Genomic DNA, 26,711 nt, shown 5'->3' with positions numbered 1-26,711 from the left:
GTCATGAGAGAAAGAAACCAAATTCCACATGCCATCATAATACTAAATATTGTAGCTTCAAATAACACTACTAGATTTGCAACAATTTCAATCCACATCTTCACATCATCTTCATCATGCACCAAATCTTTCTAGCTCCAGTACCTATTTGTCAGCTTCTGCCCTATGCACCCGCAACCCCTCCATCGCACATTCCTAGCCTGCACACCTGCTGCCTCCCTCCGAGCCACTAGCTACCCTTCCCTGGCCCTCCTCCAGCTTCCCATCTCTTTCTCCTTATACCCACCATAAGCAAAAGGCACCACCATCCCAGTCCACCTGCTGAACTGCATCTTGGTTTTGTATGTCCAGCTGGCGTAATGTTGGCACACAGGTTTGTTTGTTTGTGTATGTGTGTATGCATTTTTTTGTTATATGTTGCTGGCATCTCTAATTCTGAGGTGAAATCCATGAAGAGCAAACATATAGTGGTTCCACTTTGGCTAATTTCTACTATCTGTAATGTATTACGAATACACCTTGATATTTAAGCCCTCAGTATACAGATGACACACACATTTTCCATGTGTGTTATCTTTCAAGGAACACCTATTTATAACCTATTTAATTCAAGTTAGCAATTTTTTCCACTTTACAGTAGGCATGAAAGTAATAATTAAAGTAATTCATTCAGTACTCGAGAGAAAATGGAATGATGAAAATTTTTACATATCTCTCTCTCTCTCTCTCTCTCTCTCTCTCTCTCTCTCTCTCACACACACACACACACACACACACACACACACACACAGTGGCAAAAGTACATTGAATACCAATATTAAATTACAACAAAGTTCTTCTGTACCTCACAACATCTACGGCACCTGCTCTGACTTTTGGATCACGACCAGTCACAGACATACTTGCAGTGAAGGAACCATCTATACTGAAGACAACGAACTCTGTTTTAGGTGGAACAACAGCCATGTAGAAGTCCACTGATGTGTGATCACCTCTGAAACAGTTATAAGCAGCTGTAAATATTGCATCATGAATACAAAAGTGATATAACAACAATTAAACTAAAATATTCAAAGGTACAACCACCTAATGCACATTTTACTCTGCAGTAGAGTACGAACAGTTTTGAAACTTACTAGAAGATTAAAACCATGTGCTGAATTGCAACTCACACCCTGAATCCTTTGTAGGTCCAAGTCTGGCACGCAGTTCTAACCTGTCAGAATGTTTCACACAATGACTTTTTCTTCAGTTACTTTCTTCAGAATCTCAAACTAGATTCTGCATGCAGCATATCATTTGAAGCTGGCGGGTATAAAAATCAGTCTTTTCCACAGGTAACAAAAAAAAAAAAAAAAAAAGTTTCATTATAATTATGTTCAAAATTGTCGTTACACCAGCTTCTTTAGCAACTTTTTCTCTTGCTGCTTTTTTGTGTTTCTATCAAGAAAGTCATTAAATAAACAGCTAAAGAAATGGAGTGTCAAAGAAAAAGCTCTTTCTACCTATATCTTGCTTTTTCCATGAAAGTTTACTAATATCTAACTGAAGTTAGCCTGTGGCTAATTTATCTTACTATATCAGCATGTTTAAAAAATATGTTCACATATTTGCAGGAAGAATTACAAGGAATTGAAGGTAAGCATCTAAAGAAGTTTTGAAAAACAGATATTATGTCACAAAGAAGCACAGTCCATGATCAATAGTTATTATAAAATAATTATGACGAGTCTTGAATACAGGCATTCAGTAACTGACCAGTTGCTGCTGCTATAGCTATCTTCAGATCTTATCTTGACATAGGATGTCTCTGGTTCAAACCTTGACACATTACTATTATAATTAAATATTTGAAGTGTGAAGATGCTTACAGTAACTGAAATTTGTCTCTAATTGCTTGCTTGTCATCAAGGCTGTTAAGCAACTTTTATCTAGAGAAAAGCAAAAAATTCCAGCTTTCTGCAACACGCAAGAATGAATGAAACAGATAATGTGTGGTAGGATGTTATACCTTTAAAATAAGGATTATTCAAAGATATCAGGAAAAAAGAGTAATTATAATGTATATTAGTACAACTTCCAATAATATAATGAAAGCATTCACAGCCAATGTTTCCCTCTGTTAAAACTCTCGGACCAAGAGCTGTGGTTGATGCATAAAACTATTCACAGAAGAGAACTTCAATGAAAAAAACTGGTGGTTAGGGCAAATAAAATATGAGAGGCAGGCTACTTGCAAAAAGGAGCTGAATTACTTATAGCCTACTTTTAAGGAAAATGGTTACTCTAATGAGGAGGTGGAATGAGTACTGCAGCCAAAAAGAAAGATTTCCAGGACTAATAAACAACAACAGTTGCCAATGAGGAAAGTTTGCTTCCCCTTTACAAACAAGATTAATGACAGTTTTGGATAAGTCAGCTGTAGTGAGTTGCATACAGGTGCAGAAATGACCAAATTTCATGAAACTAAGTTTTAGCCACGACAATGCATTACAATGTGCAGAATAACAGAAAGGAAGAGATATTTGAAAAATAAAATACAGGTGTAGCAATTGCACATACCTGAAGATGGGGACATGACATTAGAGAATAATGTTATTTATCGAACACTTGTTTCAGCTTGAAAGTTTTAACAGAAGTCTAACTAATCAACCTACCAACCAATCAGTCAACCTACCAACTTATCCTCTTTCACTTACTGAACAGGTTTCAAGTGAAGTGGAAAGAAATGAATGGGTTTTTAATGTAAGTATGTGGCTGGTCCTCCAAAAGTTAATGCACAGTAGTTAACCAAGGAAAATATGTGTGTGTTTCGTACTTACTTTACAAATACAATGTATCTTATCAAATGCCACCAAAATTTTATTGCAGGGCAAATTTTTTAAATAATAATCACTGCTTAGGCACTTTAAATTTTGTCATATAAATTCAATAAGTTAACATCTGACAACCTCTCAAGTAGGTAAGAGTATCTCACAAGCCTAAAAACAATTACATGTTTATGTGGTCAAATGGCTGCTGGAAGAGTTTCAATAGTCTGTTATCATAATAAAGAAATGCACTGGTACATTTGAAGTAGTATGACTACTGGAAATTTGTTATTCATTTCAGTACACTCCATGAAATTGCAGCAGGAATCAGCTTCCACACTGTGCAGTTCCAGTTAAGTAGTATTTACATTTTGTTATATTTTTGTGGCATTTGTTGTGTTAAATACTCTTTGTGATCATAGTTCGATCATAACAACATTCCAGTGATACAGTGTGGACCTCAACATGAATGTGAATATACAGAAAGAGATTGAATTTCAGAGGAAAATGAATTATTTTCATACAATGACTGACATAGCAAACCAGTTTACATTAGATGGCAGCTCCCAGCAAGGTATTCCAGCTTAAACACATCGTTAAAAAGAAATAAAAATTAGCAATATGGTGTAAGCAGGATCAACATGGTCACACATTTTGAGGAAGGTGGTGTCTTACAGGGCCTTCAAGTTTTGTAACCATTAATTGTTTGATGTGTCGTGTTCAGAGACATTTGAGGTTCTTCAGCATCTTTCATATTCTGTTCTTACTTTATATCACTTTTTAAACATAGCATCCTGGGTGAAGTACCACCACTGTTATCTGTCACACATTTTTTTCCACTTCATACTTTTCCTGATTTAGAATTAGTTCACAAAAAGGCCTGCTTAGTTCTAAACATTCAAAATTTATCTGCAACTATTTTATGCTGCTATTGGCACCGTCCAATTTGATGCTTATTCTGTGGTTAACACTCTGAACTCTTATCTACATGGACAAAGTATTATTTACCAAGTCAAAAAGTGCTGGAAAAATAAAAAAATAAAGGAAAGTGTGAAAAATTTTCAATTAATAAATATGGTACAGGAAATCTGTGGTTACCACAATCACCATAAGCATTAAGAACTATTATTACTGCTATAACCACAAAATTACAGAGTATTAAAACATTAAACAAACCTAACAACCATTTTTACTGGGTACATTCCATAGCCAAGGGCTTTGTCATCAGGAATGGTGTATGTCACCCGTCCAGTCTTGTCAGTAACTTCTGTAGCTATCAATGTCCACTCTCCAGCACGCACATCTTTCATTATATGAATGTCCACCTTTTCACCTTAAAAGGAAAACTTGTGTGAATAATTATTATAAACAAGTAAATAAAGCTATAAACAAACAGAGGGTGCTAAGAAGTAGTTTCTCACATGACTGGTACTCTCAGTCAAGCCATTTTGAAAAGTAAACATGATAATTTGAAACACAGAATGTAAACCAGAAGCAGTAAATATACAACTAAGGAAATAAAATGAATAAGATTTTTTTTCCATTGCATTATTTAGTTAAGATTCCATATATCTTAGTAGATGAGTCTTTGGGATGTGAAAAATATCAAATGTATGCATTTTATAGTGTGATATAAAAATGATGTGGATATGAAATATTAACAACAGATTTAAGAGGGTGAGTCAATAGATAAGCCACAAATGTCAAAATATTGCACACAGTTATAAATTTCCTGTTGGTCTATTTGTAGGAGGAAACAGCATGTCAGCCGGAAGAGATTCAGTATACATTACTCTGCAGTCAATAGTTAGTGAACTGCAGCCAGTGTAAGATGGTAGGTTTGCCACAGGAAAGTACTTGACTAAAACAGCCTGCAGTTGTGCTTTTGTTTTGGGCTAAGGGACTGTCCATAAAAGTGGATATCTTTTTCAAACTGGATACAGAAATAGCCAAAAAGATTGAAAATAATTGTAAACAATGAGATGTTGTTCACTCTATGGAGTTTCAGTAATGCCACACTATAATGTGGGGAATGATCCATAAAGATTGTCAAATAACAATCTATGACAAGTTGTACATCCTACATTGCATGTGCAGAATTGTGCACAACGTTAATAGCAAGTGGCTGAATTTTTGCAAAGTTTGTAGACATAAAGTCCTCTGCAGGTTGAGAGTAGGGAAGAAATGGAACAAAGCCAGCATATACATACAGTATCTACTGCTTTGTGGTAAAGGTAACTTCCTAATATGGACCATTGGGGCATCAAGATTGCCAACCTGAGTTAAAGCTGTCTTCCAGTTGCTGAAATTTCAACCTCAGAATGAGCCTTAATACCACACTCTACTGTACCACTCTGCAGGAACTACAAAAGGCCATTTGCTGCAAATGTCCTGGACTCAATGCAGTGGGCACTATTCGTCTGGATAGAATTCTCATCCTCACACAACAAGACAAATTATTGCAAAAATTTCACTAGGAATGTATGGTATGTCCACTGAATGATCCAGACTTAGCCTCCAATGATTTTCATCTGATTGGGCCCCTTAAAAACCAGCTGGGAAGGCAGCAAAATGAAGGCGATAAGGCTGTGGCTCAAGTAATCACTTGTTGGCTGAGACAGGAGCCATAACAGTTCTTAGATGCAGGTTTTAAGGTCTTATTGAATGTGGGGTAAGTGTTAAATTTACAGGGGGGAACTTTTGAAAAAGTAAAGAAAATTCCGATTTTCCGGGCGGGAAGGAATGCCTGGTACCCAGCACGAATCCGCCTGGCGGACTTGTGTCGAGGTCCGGTGAGCCGGCCAGTCTGTGGATGGTTTTTAGGCAGTTTTCCATCTGCCACGGCGAATGCGGGCTGGTTCCCCTTATCCCGCCTCAGCTACACTATGTCATTGATTGCTGCGCAAACAAGTTCTCCACGTATGCGTAAGCCACAATTACTCTACCACGCAAACATAGAGGTCACACTCGTCTGGTGTGAGATGTTCCCTGTGGGGGTCCATCGGGTGCTGAACCGCACAATAACCCTGGGTTCGGTGTGGGGCAGCACAGGGGCAATGTGGACAGTGGTAGCCGTCGTGGGGTTGTGGACCACTGCGGGTGCAGTGGGGACGGAGCCTCTCCGTCGTTTCTAGGCCCCTGGTTAACATACAATACAATACAATACAATACAAAAGTAAATTCCAGCTTGATACCCTCAGCACTGATCTCATTACCCATATTGTGACTTATTTATTGACTCAGCCATGGACTAATATGAATGAGATTACAAATAAATGTGTTTGTTTTTAAGAACTCCTGTACAGGTACTTTTCAATGGTAAAGGACAAGTTGGCCAAAATAAATGTCTGTAATTCACTCAAGCTTTGTCACATGCGAACAACAAGAAAATTTCTTCATCTGACACAGATACTGCAGCAATAGTAAGGAAATTCTTGTGCTGGTACCTCCTGAGCATAAATGTCAATGAAAAGCCAGTTTCATCTGGGGAATAGTTATGTTTGGTTATGCTTAGTTTAAAAGAAATTTACTTGAAGAAACAGATCATGTACCAATATTTTCACATATTACTTTGTTGTGGTGATGTGTGTATAATGCAGTTCAAGCAACATATAGAAACTTCATGTTGGACAAACAGTGAAGCGAATGCTCACTATACTCAGGTACTTAATACTATTTTTGTTTTTGAGCAGGGCTCATATCATTTCCATCTGTTTATCTCCCTTGCATGCAATTGCTTCACCAGGCCATTATGAAAGGTTTGACTGAAATATGTAAACTCTGAGGATTAAGCTTTCACTCCATAATACCTAAAATGAAATAAATATGATAGTGGACTTTAAATTAATGATATGAATATAATAGAGGGAAACATTCCACGTGGGAAAAATATATCTAAAAAGAAAGATGATGAAACTTACCAAACAAAAGCGCTGGCAGGTCGACAGACACACAAACAAACACAAACATACACACAAAATTCTGCTTTCGCAACCAATGGTTGCCTCGTCAGGAAAGAGGGAAGGAGAAGGAAAGACAAAAGGATTGGGTTTTAAGGGAGAGGGTAAGGAGTCATTCCAATCCCGGGAGCGGAAAGACTTACCTTAGGGGGAAAAAAGGACAGGTATACACTCGCACACACACATATCCATCCACACATACACAGACACAAGCAGACATTTGTAAAGGCAAAGAGTTTGGGCAGAGATGTCAGTCGGGGCGGATGTACAGAGGCAAAGATGAAGTTGAAAGACAGGTGAGGTATGAGCGGCGGCAAATTGAAATTAGAAATTAGCGGAGATTGAGGCCTGGCGGATAGCGAGAAGAAAGGATATGCTGAAGGGCAAGTTCCCATCTCCGGAGTTCTGACAGGTTGGTGTTAGTGGGAAGTATCCAGATAACCAAAAGCGCTGGCAGGTCGAAAAATGTATCTTCTACTGTCTCTGCATGCTAGGTGAAACCATTACGAAGAGGGGAGAAAATATGATATATGTAACATAAAAAATTAATTTTTGTTGGATTCTTTTAAATGGACAGTTCTCAAAAGGCGAAACAATAATTGATGAGTACAATGCAAATCTTCTGGCTGAAACTGATGAAAAAAATTTGTGAACAGTCTCTTTAAGGAAATTATTATTCCTCAGGACAGTGTCAATGTCAATGAGAGGACTGAGATCTTTGAAGAACAAACTGCTGCACATTCTATGGTTAGTCAGAGTTTTAATTATCAGCACAAAAAATAAACTTATATAATTATTTGTTTGATCGCTGGTACATTCTGCGGTCCTCGTACACAGTGAGATAGTCATGCCACAGTACAGTAAATGCAGCTAGAGGATGCAATAGTAGTACAGCCCATATCCACTTCCTCAATGGATTGTGTCATTTGTTTTGGCTGCCCTAGTCGCATGGGGATGTCAGTGAGTAATTGGACTGCTGATCCGTACCTACAAAATTTTGTAACTTTAATTTTTTAGGAGATAATTAAAATTTTATGAGTATCCCCTGTATACTTGATTCACATCAAGAGATCCATCTATTCCAACATCTAAAAAAATTTGTAGTTGAAAAATGTTTCCAAGCCCAATGAAATGGTAATACGGCTACAGAGTGTTATTTTGAAAATGCTCCAGGATACCAGTCAAGGATGGAATATATTCAACTGAAAAGTAAAGTAAATTGAAGTAAAAGCAAAAAAAGAAAATGATCAAGAAGGGGGCAATGTTTTAAGAAAAATGAGTGCATTTTTAATCTAATCATCACAGTGATTCTATTTCAGAACAACAAATTTTTTCCTTGCCCTGAAATATTACACTTTCTGTATAGTTCTGACAGAATGTAAATAATTTAGGGGTGGAGATAAGAACTGACACAATAGCAGAAGCATTGCATCATCAACAAGCACACTAAAGAAAGAATCAAAACATTGCTAGTTTTCAGACAAATCCTGTTACAACGATTCTTCTTTTACAAACAGAAAGAGATGATTATGAAGGGTTCTCTGCTTACATACACCTCCCTCATCCCCAAAGGTTAGTTATCATCACAACTGTCACCAATCAGTCTAGCAACCCCTATCACTGCGGGTTCAACATTAACATCAGTCAGTTTCAATTATTTTATATATTACTCACTTCTCAGGTACAACACCCCTTCTAATAATATTAGTGGTGTCTTACCCTCAGAGCATTTTTTTTTTTCTAGATAGTGAACCACGTGTGTCGAAAGTTTGGTTCAAATTTCTCCCTGATAACTTATTAACTCCTTCCTTTCCTTACCCCATCTTCACCCACAGGAGTGCTGAGGTATCCTAGTCCCACAGTAGACATTTTTGTTTTGTCTAGAAAATTCTGAGAACAATGAGATGCACTTGCATAAAGGGCAGTCAAATGAAAACAAGATAGAAAAAAGTAAATTAACTGTTTAGTATTTCAAAAGTAAATGGCATAACTGTTTATACATTTATTGCAATGTGAGACAACACAGTCAATGCCTTAAAGAAAAAAATGTCTGCCATAATCTACGGAACATGACTGAACCCAGGCATGTCACCTCTTCACTTGAAGCAAATCAACAGCCATGAATGTCTTTCTTCAGGGCTTCAAAAATGTGTAAATCACATGGGGAGAGCAATCAGGTCCATAAGGAGGATGTGTAAAGAATTTCCCAGCAAAACTTCTGCAGTGTAGTTAAAACAACCTTGGCAACATGTAGATGGGCGTTATCCTGCAACAGAATCATGCTGTCCATCAACTTTCCTGAGCATTTGGATTTGATAGCACTTCAATTTTTGCAAAGTGTCTACAGACTGCTGTGCATCAACTGTAGCACTGTGTTCTAGAAATTCAGTGAGCAATGGGCCCTTGCAGTCAAAGAACAAGGTCATCATGACTTTCCCAAAGCTGGCTGCACTGATTTGGATCTTTTTGGTGGAGGTGAATCCATGTGCTTCCATTGTTGGCTCTGACACTTATTCTTCAACTCAAAATGATGACACTGTGTTTCATTTCCTGTGACAATAAGAAATTGATGCAGCTTCTGCTGCTCCATCTGGCTGTGGGAAACCCACTGCGTTCAGTTTTCCAGAACTTCAGATGCTATGTCATAATGGTGTGTGCCATACCATGACTGATGCCCAAATAAGCCAAATGTCTTCACTGTCTGCTGTCGGTCATTTCTGATGGCAGTATGCACCATGGCAACAGTAGAAGGGGTAATGACATCACGAGCCTGTCCTGGTTGACTGCTGTCTTTCAATGACACCGACCTTCTTGAAGTCGTTTATTCCATGCAAACACATGCACACATTACCTACTGTGTTTGCCACACACAGCACACATACGGGCATGAATTTCACTTCCTCACATTCCTCCCACTGGTATGCTCACACTGTTCCTTCCTTTTTCAAATACAGAAGTATCCTCTACGCAAACCTAACTGTGTTATCAACATCTGAACAATGCTCGTTATATGGTCTGTCTAATTTTCATCTGACTGCCCCTTAGAGTTGTATGCTATTGCTCTCCTTTCTTTCTTCTGAAGTGGGGTGACTACAGCATATTAAAGTTGCCTGGCAAACTATTACTCTGAAGAGTTTAATTGCAAAACTGAATTACTGTATTACGAAGCTTGTGCAAACAATTTTTGTTTATTTTACTACTGATTACGTCATGAAAGCTAGAATGTTTTTTTAAAGGACAGTTGGCAACATTACAAACTTCCCCTAGAGATCTAGTATGTAGCTGGATTTTATTACATTTTTTTTGGAATGCTTTTCTTGGAAATGGTAGGGCCTTCCTTCAAGGATCATCTTAAAACGTAAACTATGTGCTACTGATAGAACACTATAGCAAATATCTGACATTTGTGGGCTTCTGTGATCAACCAATTGTCTCATTTCCTCAATTTCCTTTTTGTTGCAAACAGTTGTTGCCATGTTCTGATGCCTTTGCTAAGAACTTAATAGCACCAATTTTTAATGTCATAATGGTCTGTAATCTTTTCCTCTACTTCAAATGTAATTTTTTCATATTTTAGCATGATATAGTAATGCCATTTTGAAATTTAGGATTAGTTAGTTTATTGAAATAGGTCAATTGTTTGCAAATAATTCTTTAATTTCTCAATTTCCTTCCACTTTTTCCCATTATGCTTTACTATTTCTTGTAATTTGTGTCAAGCATAATGTTCTGATGCCTCTGATGTTCACATGTAGTTGAGCAACATGGTCTGAAAGATTATTTACTACAGTATTTACACTAATGTGTGGATGTGTGTAAAAATGTTATCAACTACAGGGCTATTTGTTTCAGTAGTTGAAGGTGCAAAATGTACCACTGATTTATATTTTACAAAACAGCTTAGGGTTTGATAGGGCTGCAAAACAGCTATATTGCAGAAATTTAAATTGGAGTCACTATTCAATTTTTGCATCATGCACTCTGTAATTTTCTTCATGTATACCTTGTCTTGTTGCACATATATGAAGTTTCTATTTCACAATGGGATCTATGAATATACAACATTGTAGTGACTGACTGCATTGTGTGTGTTCTAGCATTAGCTTGACATAAGACAGCTTCACTGAATATGAAATTTCTACATAGAAATCCCTGCTCTGGTAGTTTTTGTCATACTAGTACAAAATCCTATCTATAAATATCTTATGCAACCACTGCCAGAAATGTGTTTTCTCTGGCTCCACTTATTATCATCATATTTACCTGCTAAGGTGATCATGTCCAATGGTCCATACATGAAGCGGGCTGTCAAAATTTGAGGTGCACCCTCTTTTACTATTACATCATTTGCTCGATGATTTGCAGCAACATTCTGTTCAGGGAATAAAGCATAAAACAGCTGTTAAAACCAATGCCAGAATAGGCAGTTTCTCATCAAATTTTAAAATATAAATTATACTGAAAATAAAAGAACCAACACACTTTCTTCTCCTTTTTATAGCAACATTTGCATGAAATCATCAAACCAATGCCTTCTGCAAACATTAGACATGATAATAATACATAATTATAGTGGGAAAACACATTATGCAATTTATATCGCCTTTATATATTTAACAGCCTCTTCCACATGGCTTCACCTACATTTGTACTTGACGTATATTGAGTGGCTCCTCCTCCCACTCTCTCTGCCTGCCTCTTCCTTCCTCTCTCTGTCTATCTCATCCTCCCACTTCTATCTGTATATCCTCGTCTCCACTCTCTGTCCTCTCTTTGTCCATCTTCTTTGTCCATTTCCTCACTCTGTGCATATCTTCCTCCTCCCTCCCCCTGACCATATACTCCTGCCCCTCTCTCTTTCCCTGTCTGTCTTCCCTCCTTCCTTTTCCACCTGCCCACTACACTACCCCTCTACACCTTACACCTGAGCACAAAATCTTGCCCTGATTATAAAAATTTATAACACAGTAACCATTTGGCGTAATAATTTAGATTTGATGCCGTTACATAGGTTAGTGTTACTATTTTTAAGACAACTTACGTTAGTAAACTTCAACGTGTGCTCCCTTGGTAGCTTGGAGAATGTCGAGCCGGTATTCCAGATCTTGCCAGGTGTTTCGTAATGTGTGTTCTGTTACAGTACCCACAGCAGTTTGTATCCTAGCCTTCAGTTCATTAACGTCAGCAACTGGTGTGACGCAGACTCTGTCCTTGAAACAGCACCAGAAAAAAAAAAGTCAAGCGGCATAATGTCTGGCGAGTGGGGTGGCCAGGGTGTTGGACTGTTTCTTCCAATCCACTGATCCGGACATTACTCCCCTCTCCAGACATTACGCCCCTTGGTTTTGTTTTTTCTGGGGCTATACCAAGGACAGAGTCTTTGTCACACCAGTTGCTGATGACGATGAACTGAAAGCTAGGATACAAGCTGCTGTGGGTACTGTGACAGAACACATGTTACAAAACACCTGGCAGGAACTGGAATACCACCTCGACATTCTCCAAGCTACCAAGGGAGCATGTGTTAAGGTTTACTAGTCTAAGTGGTCTTAAAAAAACTAGTAACACTAACCTATGTGACGGTAGCAAATGTAAATTATTATGTCAAATGGTTTTTCTGTAATAAATTGATACAATCAAGGCAGGCAAGACTTTGTGTTGACCCTGTAGATGTAGAATTTAATCCCACTGACGAGAAAACAATAAATAGTCCCACAATACACAATATTTAATATCTGGCTTTGGTCTATCTTCGCAGCTGATTAAGGAATATGAGCTACCACTTATTTTAAAAATATAATAAAAACAATGTAGACTGCATAAACTATTGTATTTAAAAAAGAATGGTGACTGGTTTTGATCTCTGTCTGATCAACGTCAGATTGTTACATACTTCTTGCTGACTGCTGGAACTGGTGGCACTGAAGCACTATTGTTCTTGGCTGGTGTGAGCAGCAGTTATAGGACCCATATACCCCTCTCTGAATAAATTACTTGCTTGTTAGGTATGTATTCTTATGACCTCTAAACTCTCATCCTAACCTAATGTGCCCACTGCCTACATTGGCCACCCTGTACAATGGTGTGCAGAAATTTGATCTGATATGTAATCTCTCACCTGAATGCCCTGCTTCCTTATGGCACAATAGATGGCTGACATCCCTGGTGCACTATGCTTTCGTGTATCCTTTGACTATGGCATGTGTGTCAGTAGACAGCTGGGTGCTGCCTGGCAAGGCAAACAAGTTGCTATCTATTCAGATTTCATGGGTACACCACTGCTTACATGGGTGCATCAGGTGTACATGTCTTGTGGACCTGGGTATCTGAGCACTTTGACAACTGGTTGTTCATCATAGTGGAGGGTCCTGGGTTTGGTTCCTACTCCACCACATGTTGCCCTCACACTGCCAGCAGGCTGTGCTCTGCTGTTGCTGCTGCCACAACACTGTCCTCATTATTATTCTAGGCCCCTGTGATGACTGACGATCCAGAAAACAGTACAAGATGACCTACAAATATAAATTTTGAAATGGAACTTCATTTACAACTAAGAGTCATGAGATAAAGCCTAGCTCTCTACACTTTCACTGAAGTAGTATTTGCCTGACAATATCTGTTCGTCATTATTTATTTGTTGCCCAATTTAATTAAAGTGTGCAACTATGCTATATACACTACTGGCCATTAAAATTGCTACACCACAAAGATGACGTGCTACAGACGCGAAATTTAACTGACAGGAAGAAGATGCTGTGATATGCAAATGATTAGCTTTTCAGAGCATTCACATAAGGTTGGCGCCGGTGGCGACACCTACAATGTGCTGACGTGAGGAAAGTTTCCAACCAATTTCTCATACACAAACAGCAGTTGACCGGTGTTGCCTGGTGAAACGTTGTTGTGAAGCCTCGTGTAAGGAGGAGAAATGCGTACCATCATGTTTCCGACTTTGATAAAGGTAGGATTGTAGCCTATCGCGATTGTGGTTTATCATATTGCTTCATTGCTGCTTGGGGTTGGTAGATCCAATGACTGTTAGCACTGGAATTGGTGGGTTCAGGAGGGTAATACGGAATGCTGTGATGGATCTCAACGGCCTCGTATTACTAGCAGTCAAGATGACAGGCATCTTATCTGCATGGCTGTAACGGATTGTGCAGCCACATCTCCATCCCTGAGTCAACAGATGGGGTTGTTTACAAGACAACAGCCTTCTGCACAAAGAGTTTGATGACATTTGCAGAGACCATGGCTGTGGTTACCCTTGATGCTGCATCACAGACAGGAGCGCCTGCAATGGTGTACTCAATGACGAACCTGGGTGCACGAATGGCAAAACGTCATTTTTTCGGATGAATCCGGGTTCTGCTTGCAGCATCATGATGATCGCATCCATGTTTGGCGACATCACGGTGAATGTACATTGGAATCGTGTATTTGTCGTCGCCATACTGGCGTATCACCCGGCGTGATGGTATGGGGTGCCATTGGTTACACATCTCAGTCACCTCTTCTTCGCATTGAACAGTGGACGTTACATTTCAGATGTGTTACGACCCATGGCTCTACCCTTCATTCGATCCCTGTGAAACCCTACATTTCAGCAGGATAACACAAGACCGTGTGTTGCAGGTCCTGTACGGGCCTTTCTGGATACAGAAAATGTTCGATTGCTGCCCTGGCCAGCACATTCTCCGGATCTCTCACCAATTGAAAACGTCTGGTCAATGGTGGCTGAGCAACTGGCTCGTCACAATACGCCAGTCACTACTCTTGATGAACTGTGGTATCGTGTTGAAGCTGCATGGGCAGCTGTACCTGTACACGCCATCCAAGCTCTGTTTGACTCAATGCCCAGGCGTATCAAGGCCGTTATTATGGCCAGAGGTGGTTTTCATGCGTACTGATTTCTCAGGATCTATGCACCCAAATTACTTGAAAATGTAATCACATGTCAGTTCTAGTATAATATATTTGTCCAATGAATACCTGTTTATCATCTGTATTTCTTCTTGGTGTAGCAATTTTAATGGCCAGTAGTGTATTTATTACTTTACACTCTCTATGAAAGATGGGAAAATTTTTAGAATGTCCGTTGAGGCAAAGAATTATTAAGATTAGAGCCCCAGAGAAAGATGATAATAGTGAAATTACTTGTACTGTAGACAGAAATATTAATATCAGATGTGTAGTGAATGAGGTTATTATGCAGTATTTAGAGCAGTTACAGCAACAAACTGCAACTTTAGAGAACCAACAATTAAATGGAAATCAAATCAAGCAGTTGTGGTTGCAGCGGTTTTAGTGGAGACAAAAAATTAGCAGCTGATTCAACTTCATAAGCCCATGTAGTTTAGCAACCTGTTCCAATGGCAATTAACCTGATAAAAGGTGGTTCTTTCAGCAATTTTCTACTGTTTTCTTGTGGAGATATCAAATGAAAATTTTGTTATATTCCTATAGCATATTAGATATGTTGGGTCATGTGTGTGCACAGTCCTGTGAGCTACAACTGAATATTACTCAAATTGAACTGTCTGCTGATGATACATGTTTTGCAAACAAAAAATGTTATCTTCTGTGGGGATAAACTATCTAATTTGAGAGAAAAATATGTTTATGATACTAAATCATTTTCAGATAAAATCCAAGCTGCTTCTTCCTGCATATATATTTTCACAGGATGCCATGAATATAATGCTATTCTGCTTAATTAGGCCATGGCTCTAAGGAAGTGATTCTAGAATATGAGCTGAGATAAAGTTTGCATCTCCTGGTACTTTGCAAGAAACAGTGTGACTCACTCTAATGAGGGAAGAAGAAAACTACACAGTAACAACTGTGACAACAGGACTGGTGCATCACACTGTACACACTGTAGAGCGTATGCTACAGGCATGCCCCAGGTTTGGGTGCCATAAGAATAGAATTTGCCAAGAGCTTGATGTGACCACAGAGGAAATTGTGAAGGTGCCAGTAGAGGCAGAAATTCAGGAAATAGATGGAGAAACAGAGGAGCCACCACTCTAGATCTCATTCATCAGGTGAGAAGCCACCACCACCAATGCCAGGCTCCCCCCCCCCCCCCCCCCACCCCCACCCCCTACCCTCCCTCTGCCTAGTGACATCCACACCTTGTGGCAAGTTACTTCTCATCTGAATGGTTGAGGATTCAGAATAATGTGTCCTGAAGGCTCACAGGAGATTAATTTGGAGATTGATACAGAAATATTTGTTTTCACAGTAGAGGTACTACAATGGGAAAATCCAGGTTTTGATGTGCTCCTAAAAAGTGATTTCCTGTGCTGTGTATGCAGTGCCGTCCAATTAAGTGACCAAGAATTCTGATTTGGTAGCAACAATATTGTACAGGCATTTGAGAAGGGCAGGACAGGGTCTGTTTCACCCTTTCCAGAAGACTGCTGCACTTCATGGTTTAAGTCAAATAGCTGGGAAACTTAATGAGGGGGAATGAGAAAGGTTCTCTGGGTGAATGTCAAATCTAAATTTCCAACCCTCTTAGGTATTCTAGAGAATTCCATCAGCAGAAATGAGTTGCCAGATGACTCGCAAGTGCACATGAAAAAAGTATATGTTAACCAGTTGTATTTAATGAAGCAATATTTTTGTCAGCTAATACTAATTTTGGCATTACATATGCCATGTAGCCAACAAAATAGATTTAGTGAACATTTCAAGAGCTGCCAGCAAATGAAACTGTAAAATGGGAAGACAGGGGAAAAAGAAGGAACAAGAAAAATTATGTTGTAGAAGAGTATTTAAAGCAATGTAAATGTCACAAGCCCCTTAAAACAGAAATTACCAGAAAAGCTGATGCATCTGCCTGAGAAGGGTAGAAATTTGTTGTATTCAGTACTTAAAGAATTTAGCAGCACAGGTTTTTCAGAACATTGGGATTTGCCTGCTATAAATTTGACATGTCATCTGATTGTGACTTGAACACAAGACCATTTAATAACAAATCATATAGGCAGAGCATTTAAGAATTGTTTGGTGCTGGGGCAACACAACTGTCAAGCAGTTCTTGAGCTCTGTCCATCATGATTATTCCTAAATGGACACAAGATGGAGAAAAAGCATACCGTATAATGCACCATCAGAATTCCAACATTTTTCTAATTTACAGCTGAGGGGAGTGAAAACTTTCAATCTGCCTTATTTATTTAGATGGCACAACTGTATTTTCTAGTTCCCTAGAGGAACATGTACACTGACAAAGTTGTTCTTTCACAGATTCAAAATGCAAATGTCAGTCTGAAATAAGAGAAATTTAAGTTTACATAATCACAGTTTAAGTATCTGAGCAACATAATTTCTGCTGATGGAGCTCAAGCCAAACCATGATCAACCAGTGTGGTGAAAACTTTTCTTCCCTTTGTAACATGGTAGAATTACAGTCATTTTCTGAGCTCAGAAAACTATTACTGCAGCTTTCTCCCAGAATATACCACTACTGCCAAACCTCTCACCAAATTGCTAAGGAAGGGAATAATACTTATGGCTTCCTTGCGTGTGAAACAGTCAAGCTAAAACTGAATGAAATTCTAGCCCAATTTGCCATTTTAGCATAGCTTGACGCAGAGAAATCATTTATAATCTCCCATGGTGTCGGTCATTTTACAATTGGTTGTGTTCCTGGTCAAGTTCATGGAGAGCTTGAATCTACATGGGTATTAATCTAGGCAGTTGAATCAGGCTGATGTGAACAACAGGACAACAGAAAAAGGAGCTGTATTCTTTCTCCCAGGAGTGTTAGTTCCACAAAGTAAGCAGGAGAACTTCTGTGAAGGTTGGAAGTAAACCTGTGAGGGTGGATTGAGAGTTGTGTTTGGATAGCTCAGTGGTAGAACACTTGCCTGTGAAAGACAAGAGGCCCAGGTTTTAAGTCGTGGTTCAGTACACAGTCTTACTTTGCTAGGAAGTTGCAAATCAGTGAACACATTGCTGCAGAGTGAAAATTCATCTTGGATGTTAGGACATTGTTTGTACAGAAAGGAATATTGTAGTATGAAAAATATCCATCTCTTGGTATTTCCTTCCAAATCCACCAACTGTTGGTAGTTACAGCCCCCCAAGGATTGGCACATACTGGCATTTAACTGTACCTGATTAATCTAATACTGTTTATGTTTTATGTATATAATTAGAGTGTAGGAAAAAGGTGAGTACAGTGTGGTACCACATTTCTTTTTGTTGTGTGTGAGTTAGTTGTCCTACTTGAAAGGTACTTTTCTCGATATAGGAAATTATACGATGTTGAATACAATGACACAGGCAGCAATTTTAGCTGCTAAAGAACAAATGTGGGATAGATGTGCACCCAGTAAAATTTAGGAAAAGCAAGATGTTCAAAAGTATGGAAATTTAATAAAATATTTAAATCAAATGGGAAGAATCATACCAGGATACAATTAGTATCAATGAAACAATGGGTAGACTATTACCAGCAATTACTGAACATATAAATAATTATTTATGAAACAGAAATATTAATTGAAGAGAGAAACATTGATGTTCCCACACTTGACAGAACTGTATATAAATTAAAAAATGGGTGCCCTGCAGGTCCAGAAAGAATCCCAGTAGAACTTGTCAAGTGTGGAACAGGGAAGCTATATGAACCCTTGTCCTGGTGAATTGATTAGTTTTTAAGCAATGCTCTTCTATACAATCAGGTGAAGGCTGCTCGAGTATCAGTCATTTACACAATATGAAAGGAAATGTACAGTGCAAAATATAGAGGCATTTCATTGACAAGTATGGTGACTCATTTGTATGGAAGAATTCTCAAATACCTAGTGCAGTCAGAATACAAACAGGAAGAAGAGCAATCAGGCTTCACAGCTGGTAGGACTTGCAATGCCAATTTGTTTTCTTTGAAACAAGTAATAGAGGAAAGATCAAACACCAAGCAGATGCATTGTCTATATTCATATCATATATGTTGAATTAATTCTCTTCATTGCACTATTAGCTGCAACAGGCAGAGGACATGCTTTGCTGGTGCTGCACATTTTAGTGATATTGACCGAGATAAACTCGTGCTGAAGTGTTCGGCACACCAGTATACAAGTGTGCACAGAAACAGCTAAGTGAAAAATCCGTGCAGCTGGTATGTTTATTTGTGTGTAAGCTGACTTCACAATTTTCCTTCGTGCGAGATCATGTGTAGAAAATGTGCGCCCCAATTTGAAGTTCAAAATTCACATATTTTACCATCACATCACTTCTGCATAAGCTCCCACTGACTGTATCAAAACCCATTTGTATTGTGATATATTGTGAAATTTTGTACCTTCTGAGTGCCACGCAAAACTCATCTTGTTATCGACAATTATAAGTTTAAATTTAATTGTGCTCTTTTAAAGTAGAACAGTAGACATATCCTCATTCAAAATTAAATTTTTCGTGGTACAGTTATGTGAGAAATAGGGTTATTTTTGAGAAATTTTGGATACTTACAAAACTATATTTTTGTAAGTTACCACTATGAGTGTTTGGATACATAACTTATTTCATAGCAAATTAGCATCTGTGATTCACAGTTCTGCCAAAGAATACATCACCCCTTAAATCCATGCAAATAAATGTGCATTTTTGAGAATATTTGGAAGCTACCATTGTCCTTTGCATAATCATCAGCAATTTGTAGTAAATCTGTTTTTGGTTTAGTTACTGTAGCAGATACTCTCACTAACATATCGTGTTACATCTAGTTCTCTCTTAAAAAGGAATAGCCCTCTACTCTATTAAAAAAGAGTAGCCCTCTATATTATCTGCATTTATTGTAAACTAACTGTTTTTGAGTTTGCTAACAATCATAACTAAGCTAAAAAGTTTTAGGATACTAGTAGTTTTTACCATGTTTTGTTGTTGGGTTAATAGAAATCTTGTTTTGTGTATTTGCTTCAATCCTTAAAGAGAATTAGCAACTTTTTAGATCAACAGACTAAAAGATAATCAACAGGCTTAATTTAAATTTAGTTGCTCACTGCCTTGCAATACGTTGCCAGCCAAAATGCAGCCCTGCTGTGAATGCTGTTTTCAAACACGGGATGCGTTGGTTGTCATTGATAAGCAGCTGGAAATCACACTGATTACTGTCAAACAAATGGCAGCTGCCATGAATTGGTGTGCTGGAAAAGTGCCAGATACCTGTGATACCTGTACCAGAGGTACCTCAAGTACTATCCTCTCCTCTGGATCCTGTCACCTCTGCAGAAAGTACAACATCTGTCATAACCCATCCACTTGACTGTGACTGGCATGTCAATTATAGATCTAGGCATCCTGTACAGGATGGACAGGGACCAAGGAGGACACAGGGTGTCATGCTGATCCCCCTAACCAAGTCTGAGGTGCTGTCTTTCACTGAAATTGAGCCAGTGGTACTCACTTCACCTTCTTTTGGGGAAATATGTCTTGTCCAGTATCAAGATGAGGCAAACAAAAGGGTAGGGGGTCTATTTATCATAGGCAGTTCAAATGTAATTGAAATGGCAGCAAGGGATAGTAAAACACACCAGGTGCACTCAGTGTGTATGCCTAGGGTCCTCATTCGACATTTTGAAAAGGCTATACCAGCAGCCATTGAGGAAACGGGGGAAACCAGCGCCTGTCTTCTGGGCTCCGAGGTCATACTTGGGCATTCCAGTGGCTGGAAGAGAAGGTTGAGAAGATCTGCCTTGTGCACAGAATTTCAAAAAAGTTCACAATTTGCAGCATTGTCCCAAGAACTAATCATGGCCTCTGATTCTGAGTCAAGTGGAAGGACTGAACAAGAGACTTCAAAGGTTTTGTGACAAGCTAGGCTGTGGCTTCCTGGATTTGCACAACAGGGTTGAGAACTGTAGGGTCCTCATAAATAGGCCATGTGTGCACTATACATCAGAGGCTGCTACACATCAGAGGCTGCTACTCAAATAGCAGATGGTGTGTGGGGTGCACACAAAGGATTTTTAGATTAGGTGACTCTCCATCCAATTCAGATAAAACAATAGCTGTAGGAAACCCATAAGTAGCAGTGTAAGATAAAATGAAATGCCTCCCACCAGTCAGACTATTAAAATCGTAGTGGTTAACTCCCAAATCGTTCACGACAGAGCATCACAGTTTGAAGTGTTCCTGAAAAGCAATGAAACTCACATAATACTAGGCACAGAAAGCTGGTTGAAACCTGAAATTGATACCAGTGAGATTTTTGTGGAAATCTTAAGTGTACCATCAAACGGGATGATTTCTGATGGTTTTGTCATTATTTTGATTGTAACTTTTGTATATATTGTTAGATTAAATTGATTGTTATGGATGTGGTAGGGTATATGTGTAACAAATAAAATATCCCAGAACCAGAAAGTGTATGTGTAGGTATATTTATCTGAGGTAGTTAAATAAAGTGTCCGAAGTCACCCCATGGACTGGGGTGATTTCGGACATGTGTGTTTTTTAAATCTATGTCCGAAGTACTAAATCTCTGTCCGAAGTTACAGTATATACAGGGTGAATTCGGACAGTTACATGCTTTTTATTTGGTTTTGGTGACATTTTACACATTTTAAGGTAGCCCTTTGTTACAAATAAGTGATACAGAATGATGGTTTCATCATAGTTGATGATGTTGCTAGGTGGGATATTTTCTAGCTTTACCTTGATATTGGAGAAAAACATCTTAACAGTCTCTTTGTTCACTTCTGCATGAGCTCATTTAATATTTTTTGCTTAGGCGAACGGAAAGATGTTCTGACTGTCGTTTGAGAAATAAATGCACCCATTCTTCTCCTAGCAAATTATCATGAAATTTCTTCTCTTTTTGGCCAGATTTAGCAAGGTAGCATTTAACTAAATATCTAACACCCAATTTAGTGAAGGGAAATCCCCAATGTGCAGCCCTCAAGATACTTTGTTTCAACATTTCTTCTTCTTCTTCTTCTTCTTCTTCTTTATTTAGCACTGGCTGTCCTCCCATTTTTTTTGGATGTGCTTCCTGCACTTTATTTTGTAGGGTTGATTTAGGTATGCCATACAAATCACATGCTTTTCTGTATGATAATTTACCACTCTGAATATCACAAACAGCTTTATCTAAAAGTTACAGGTCACAATTACACCGTACTGTAGCACCTCTCCTGCTCTTACACGTTCTCGGCATTGTCCAAAATCACCCCATACAGTACACAGTTTCACAAAAACCATTGTTATTTTATAACCTTACACAATAAACTTGACAAACTTGTACAGAAATTGTCTCAATGCTGTTAGCTACATAGCACACCAACAATTACGGTTACAATAACTTCCTGCTCGACGCAACAATAGAAAGTTTCCACTATATGATAATGCATGGATTTCTAACACTGAGACTGTTTGTCAGTTATTCACCTAGGGAAACAACTGATGCAAAATAAAAGTTGGAGAAAGCGAAAAATGAAATCTTGCACTTAAAATAACTGGTGTACGGACTTTAAAATAAGTAACTCTTTGCTTCTATGCAGTGGCAAAGAGCAAATAAGCCATACTTTTCAAATTCGCCCCGGTGTCTGAAATCACCCCGTTTGACGGTATACTGAAAGGATAGATAAATGGGAAGTGGAGGTGGTGTACCCACCACATTATACATGAAGCTCAAATCCACTGAGATAGAAACTGGAGCTTCTTGTGAGATTGACTGGGCAAGACTCAGTGTCAGAGATGGACATAAAATGATAATCCTTATAATACCCACCAGACTTCTCCCCTAATGTAAGCAAAGCTTTAGACACAATCTCATTTCACTTGTACTTAAGTCCCTCAATCGTACTTTAACAAAACTCATTTCCCTAATCAATTGATGGATGACAAATGGTGGGCATGATAAGACATCCTGTGAAACATCACTAAATGCCTTCTCTGGAAACTACCTAGAACAGATAGATAGGAACCCTGCTTATGATGGAAATACAGTAAAACTTTCTCAAATTGGCACGTGTATAATTCAGATATCTGCCTAAACCGTAGTACAAGTATTTCAGTCTCAACACATTCAGTGCACTTTTATATGCTGATTTCTTGTATAAAGTGGAACATGCCTAACATGGAAACAGAAAGCAAATCTTCGAAAATACTTAATAATTCATTGTATAATGAAGAAAAGAGCCTATACAGTACTGCTGTATTACAGTTCATTAGTTATTCTACAAGGATGTTACTTTTAACACCTATGTTAAGTGGCACAAAACCAAGAAAATAGGTCCAAGCACAGCACAGTGCTGCTGGTGTGGACCTAAAACCGCGCTGCTCTGTTCAACAACAAGTGAGTTACACTCAGTATCAGTACAGTACATCAAAGGAAACGGTTCACTGGTCAGCGCTCTGTTTGTCAGCTTTCTCATTTTCCTTATTATTAATGGACGCCGGTGCATACAGGAACATTGTTGCACATCTACCAACACACTGCTGCAATGGGCGCAGTGAAAGAGGTGGATATTGTTCCGTTAAACAATTGTTTTACCTGGCAAGGTCATTATTTTCTGCCAGCTTCAGTTGAATAGTAGACTTTTCAAGATACAGTAACATGATGTTGAACAAATGGTATGTGTCGTTGCCACATAACAAAAAGGTTAATGTAATCAAGGCGACTGTGTGTGTGCAAAATTATGTTCCATTTTAAATGTGGGAACACACAAATTTATGAGACTTTAAGAAACAAGGATAAGAGTCAGGATAATTGGATGAAAAGGAACGGGCAGATGAAAAGAAAGGCAAAGAAGACCGGAAATGAAGAAATTAACGAAATAGTGTGGGAATGGTTCGCAAGTGCATGGGCAAAAAATTTACTTTTATCCGGACCTATGTCGCAGAGTGAGGCTCAAAGTCACTAAAGAGCTTGGAATTATGGGGTTTAAGGTATCCACAGGATGGCTGGACAGTTTAAAAGCTAGGCACAACATTGCTTGGAACAAAGTGTGTGGGGAAGCTAAGGATGTGCAGGAGAGTGTAGCAACAGAATGGAAGACAATGCTGTTCAACTTAATTGTGGAATGATCCAAAAGATGTGTTCAGTGCTGGTGAAATGGGACTGTTTTATCATGTGCTGCCTTCAAAACTAGCAATTTGGGGTGACAAATGCACCGGCGAGAAAATATCCAAGGAAAGACTCACTGTACTGCTGTGTGGAAACATTGTAGGCAAAATGGAGAAGCCACTGGTGATTGGAAAGGTGGGAAAACCATGCTGTTTCAAAAACGTGGATGTCAGTAAGCTCCCAGTCACATGGCAAAGCAATAAAAAGGCATGGATGGTGAGTGGTCTTATGAAAGAATGGCTGGGCTCTTTCAATGCCAAAATGAAAAAAGGAAATCGTCTAGTTCTCTTTTTCTGAGATAATGCAACCTGCCACCCAAAAATAACATTATCAAATGTGAAACTGACTTGGTTCCCTACAGATTCAACCAGCCTCTCACAACCCATAAACCAGGGGGTTATTTACATAGTCAAGTGTCATTATAGTTGATTACTTCATCTTAGTGTTGAAAAAGCCGAAATTGCATTAGCTCTTGCACACTCAGTTTCTGTCGTGGATGCAGTAAATTGGATTGGCTTGGCAGTAAAAGAAATAAAACCTGAAACTGTCACAAAGTGCTTCAGTGAAGTGGCGTTTGGGGATCAAGAACAAGACCCTTCTGTGGCCATTGAAGTTCAAGAAAATGCAGCAGCAACTGCTGAATTAATGAAAATTCCAAACATTTCATGTAGTGCAGATGATTACATTTGAAGTGATGACATTCTGTCAACCCACTCCACTTTCACTTCACCAACAGATTTAATCTGCAACACAGAGGAGGAAGAAGATGATGATGATGATAATGAAGAAACGAAGAAGAAGAAGAAGAAGAAGAAGAGCAAAGTTATGTTCCTAGAAACATTAATACGCCTGAAGAAGCCATTGGATGCATAAACAATGTTATGCAATTTGCAGCACACACAAATTCTCCCTACTTGTTGGAACTATTGTATGATGCAAAAAATTGCCTAGAAAAACAATTTTGAACGGGAAATTAAAACAAATTTCCCTCCTTGATATGTGGCAAAAAAAGTGAAATGTAAGGCAAATAAATATGGGAATAATATGTATGTATGTACAATAATAAAGGAATTTAAAGATCAAGTAAAAGTACAGAAATTCCATGTTATTTATCAATTAGTTCAATTAGTGTACTGGTCCAGTGTTCTACTGCACAATACACAGTAAATGAACATCTACTGTGCTGGAGTGAAGGTATGTAAATAAAGTATATGCATAATTAAAAAAAAAATCCTGTACTTTTGCGTATGATATCTGACAAATTTTATGTACCCCAGTGAGTTTTCTTTTAATCCAGAAACTTGTCCAATTTGGAAAATTATTTTAGTCCCAGGCAATTCCATTATGATGAAGTTTTACTGTATATTGGATCTAATGGCAACAAACAGATCTGACATTTTTGAGGATGTCCACACAAACTGGTATCAGTAACGATGCCGCAATTGTGGCAACAATTATTACCCCAAGTACAAAGTACAATTAAACTAAGCAGAAATATGTACACGTACAGTAAACTAGACAAAAATCAGTAGCATATATCTTAATGAGGAACTTGAAACTTTCAGCACAGGGAAGGAGCATGTAGAGGAACTGTGGCTCAGGTTTAAAAGAATAGTTGACCACACTGGATAAATATGTACCCAGAAGAATAGTCCATAATGGGAGGGTAGCTCCCTAATATACAGTCACTGTAAAGAAACTGAGATTACAGCATAATATGTATAGTAGGGCTGTAGATGGAGATATACTGAATGAAACGTGTTTGGCTGTCAACAGAGTAACGCATGATGCCTTCAATGATTACTACAGCAGGGTACTGTCAAATTATATTTCAAAAAACCTGCATAAATTCTGGTCACATGTAAAGCCAGTTAGTGGCACCAAAATTAGTGTCCAGTTCAAAGCAAATGAGACAGGAACTGAAATTGAGGGTGGCAAAGTGGAAGCTGAAATGTGTAACTTTATTTTTAAATGCCCTGTACAAACAAAAACCCATGAAAATTGCCCTGATTTAATCCTCGTACTACTGAAGAGATGAATGAAATAAGTATTAGTGACAGAGTTGTTGAGAAACAGCTGAAATTGTTGAAATTGAAGAATGCTCCTGGACCCAATGGAATCCATGTCAGAGTCTATAGTGAATTTGTGGCTAAGTTAGCCCCTCTTCTAACTATAATCTAGCACAGATCCCTTGAACAAAAAGCCATGCTCAGGTATTGGAAAAAAAGCATAGGTCACACCTTTCAACAAGAAGGGCAGTAGGAGCAATCCACAAAACTACCATCCAATACCCTTAATGGGGTATCTTGAACAGAGCAACCTCCTCCATGCCAACCAACATGGATTCCAAAAACATCAGTCATGTGAAGCTCACCTAGCACTTTTCTCACAAGACATACTGAAAGCTTTGGATCAAGGCAGCCAGGCCATTGCAGTATTTCTTGATTTCTGAAAAGCCTTTGACTCATTATCATACTTACGCTTATTGTCGAAAGTACGATTGTATGGGATATCAAGCGCAATTTGTGACTGGATTTAGGAATTTTTGATAGGGAGGGCCTAGTATGTTATTTTGATAGATAGTACATATACTCATTGATGTCCTTTGTCATTTCCAACATGTCTCTTTTACACAAAATAGTGCAAAACATGATTATAATACCAGAACCAAAAACAAGCTGTATAAGGACTATAAAAGCTTAACATTAGTACAAAGAGGAGTCAAACACATGGATACTCATATATTCAGTAACTTACCAGAGCATGTCAGAGGTCTTGTAAGTGATAAAGATCGGTTTCAGAGAGAATTAAAGAACTTCCTTAAATGAAACAACAAGTTTACTGTTACCAGTCACCGTT

General features: G+C 38.5%; 1 protein-coding gene across 1 annotated transcript in view; it reads right to left on the bottom strand.

The window, feature by feature from the left end:
* The window catches only part of LOC124798491 (protein retinal degeneration B), a 565,476-nt gene that overhangs the window by 22,346 nt on the left and 516,419 nt on the right, over positions 1-26,711 (bottom strand). Inside the window, 3 exon segments of the mRNA XM_047261931.1 lie at positions 845-994; positions 3,987-4,143; positions 11,033-11,141. Coding sequence (XP_047117887.1) covers positions 845-994; positions 3,987-4,143; positions 11,033-11,141 — 416 coding nt within the window.

This window comes from Schistocerca piceifrons, chromosome 1 (genome assembly GCF_021461385.2).
Source record: "Schistocerca piceifrons isolate TAMUIC-IGC-003096 chromosome 1, iqSchPice1.1, whole genome shotgun sequence".
NCBI lineage: Eukaryota > Metazoa > Arthropoda > Insecta > Orthoptera > Acrididae > Schistocerca > Schistocerca piceifrons.
This window is presented reverse-complemented; position numbering and strand designations above follow the sequence as displayed.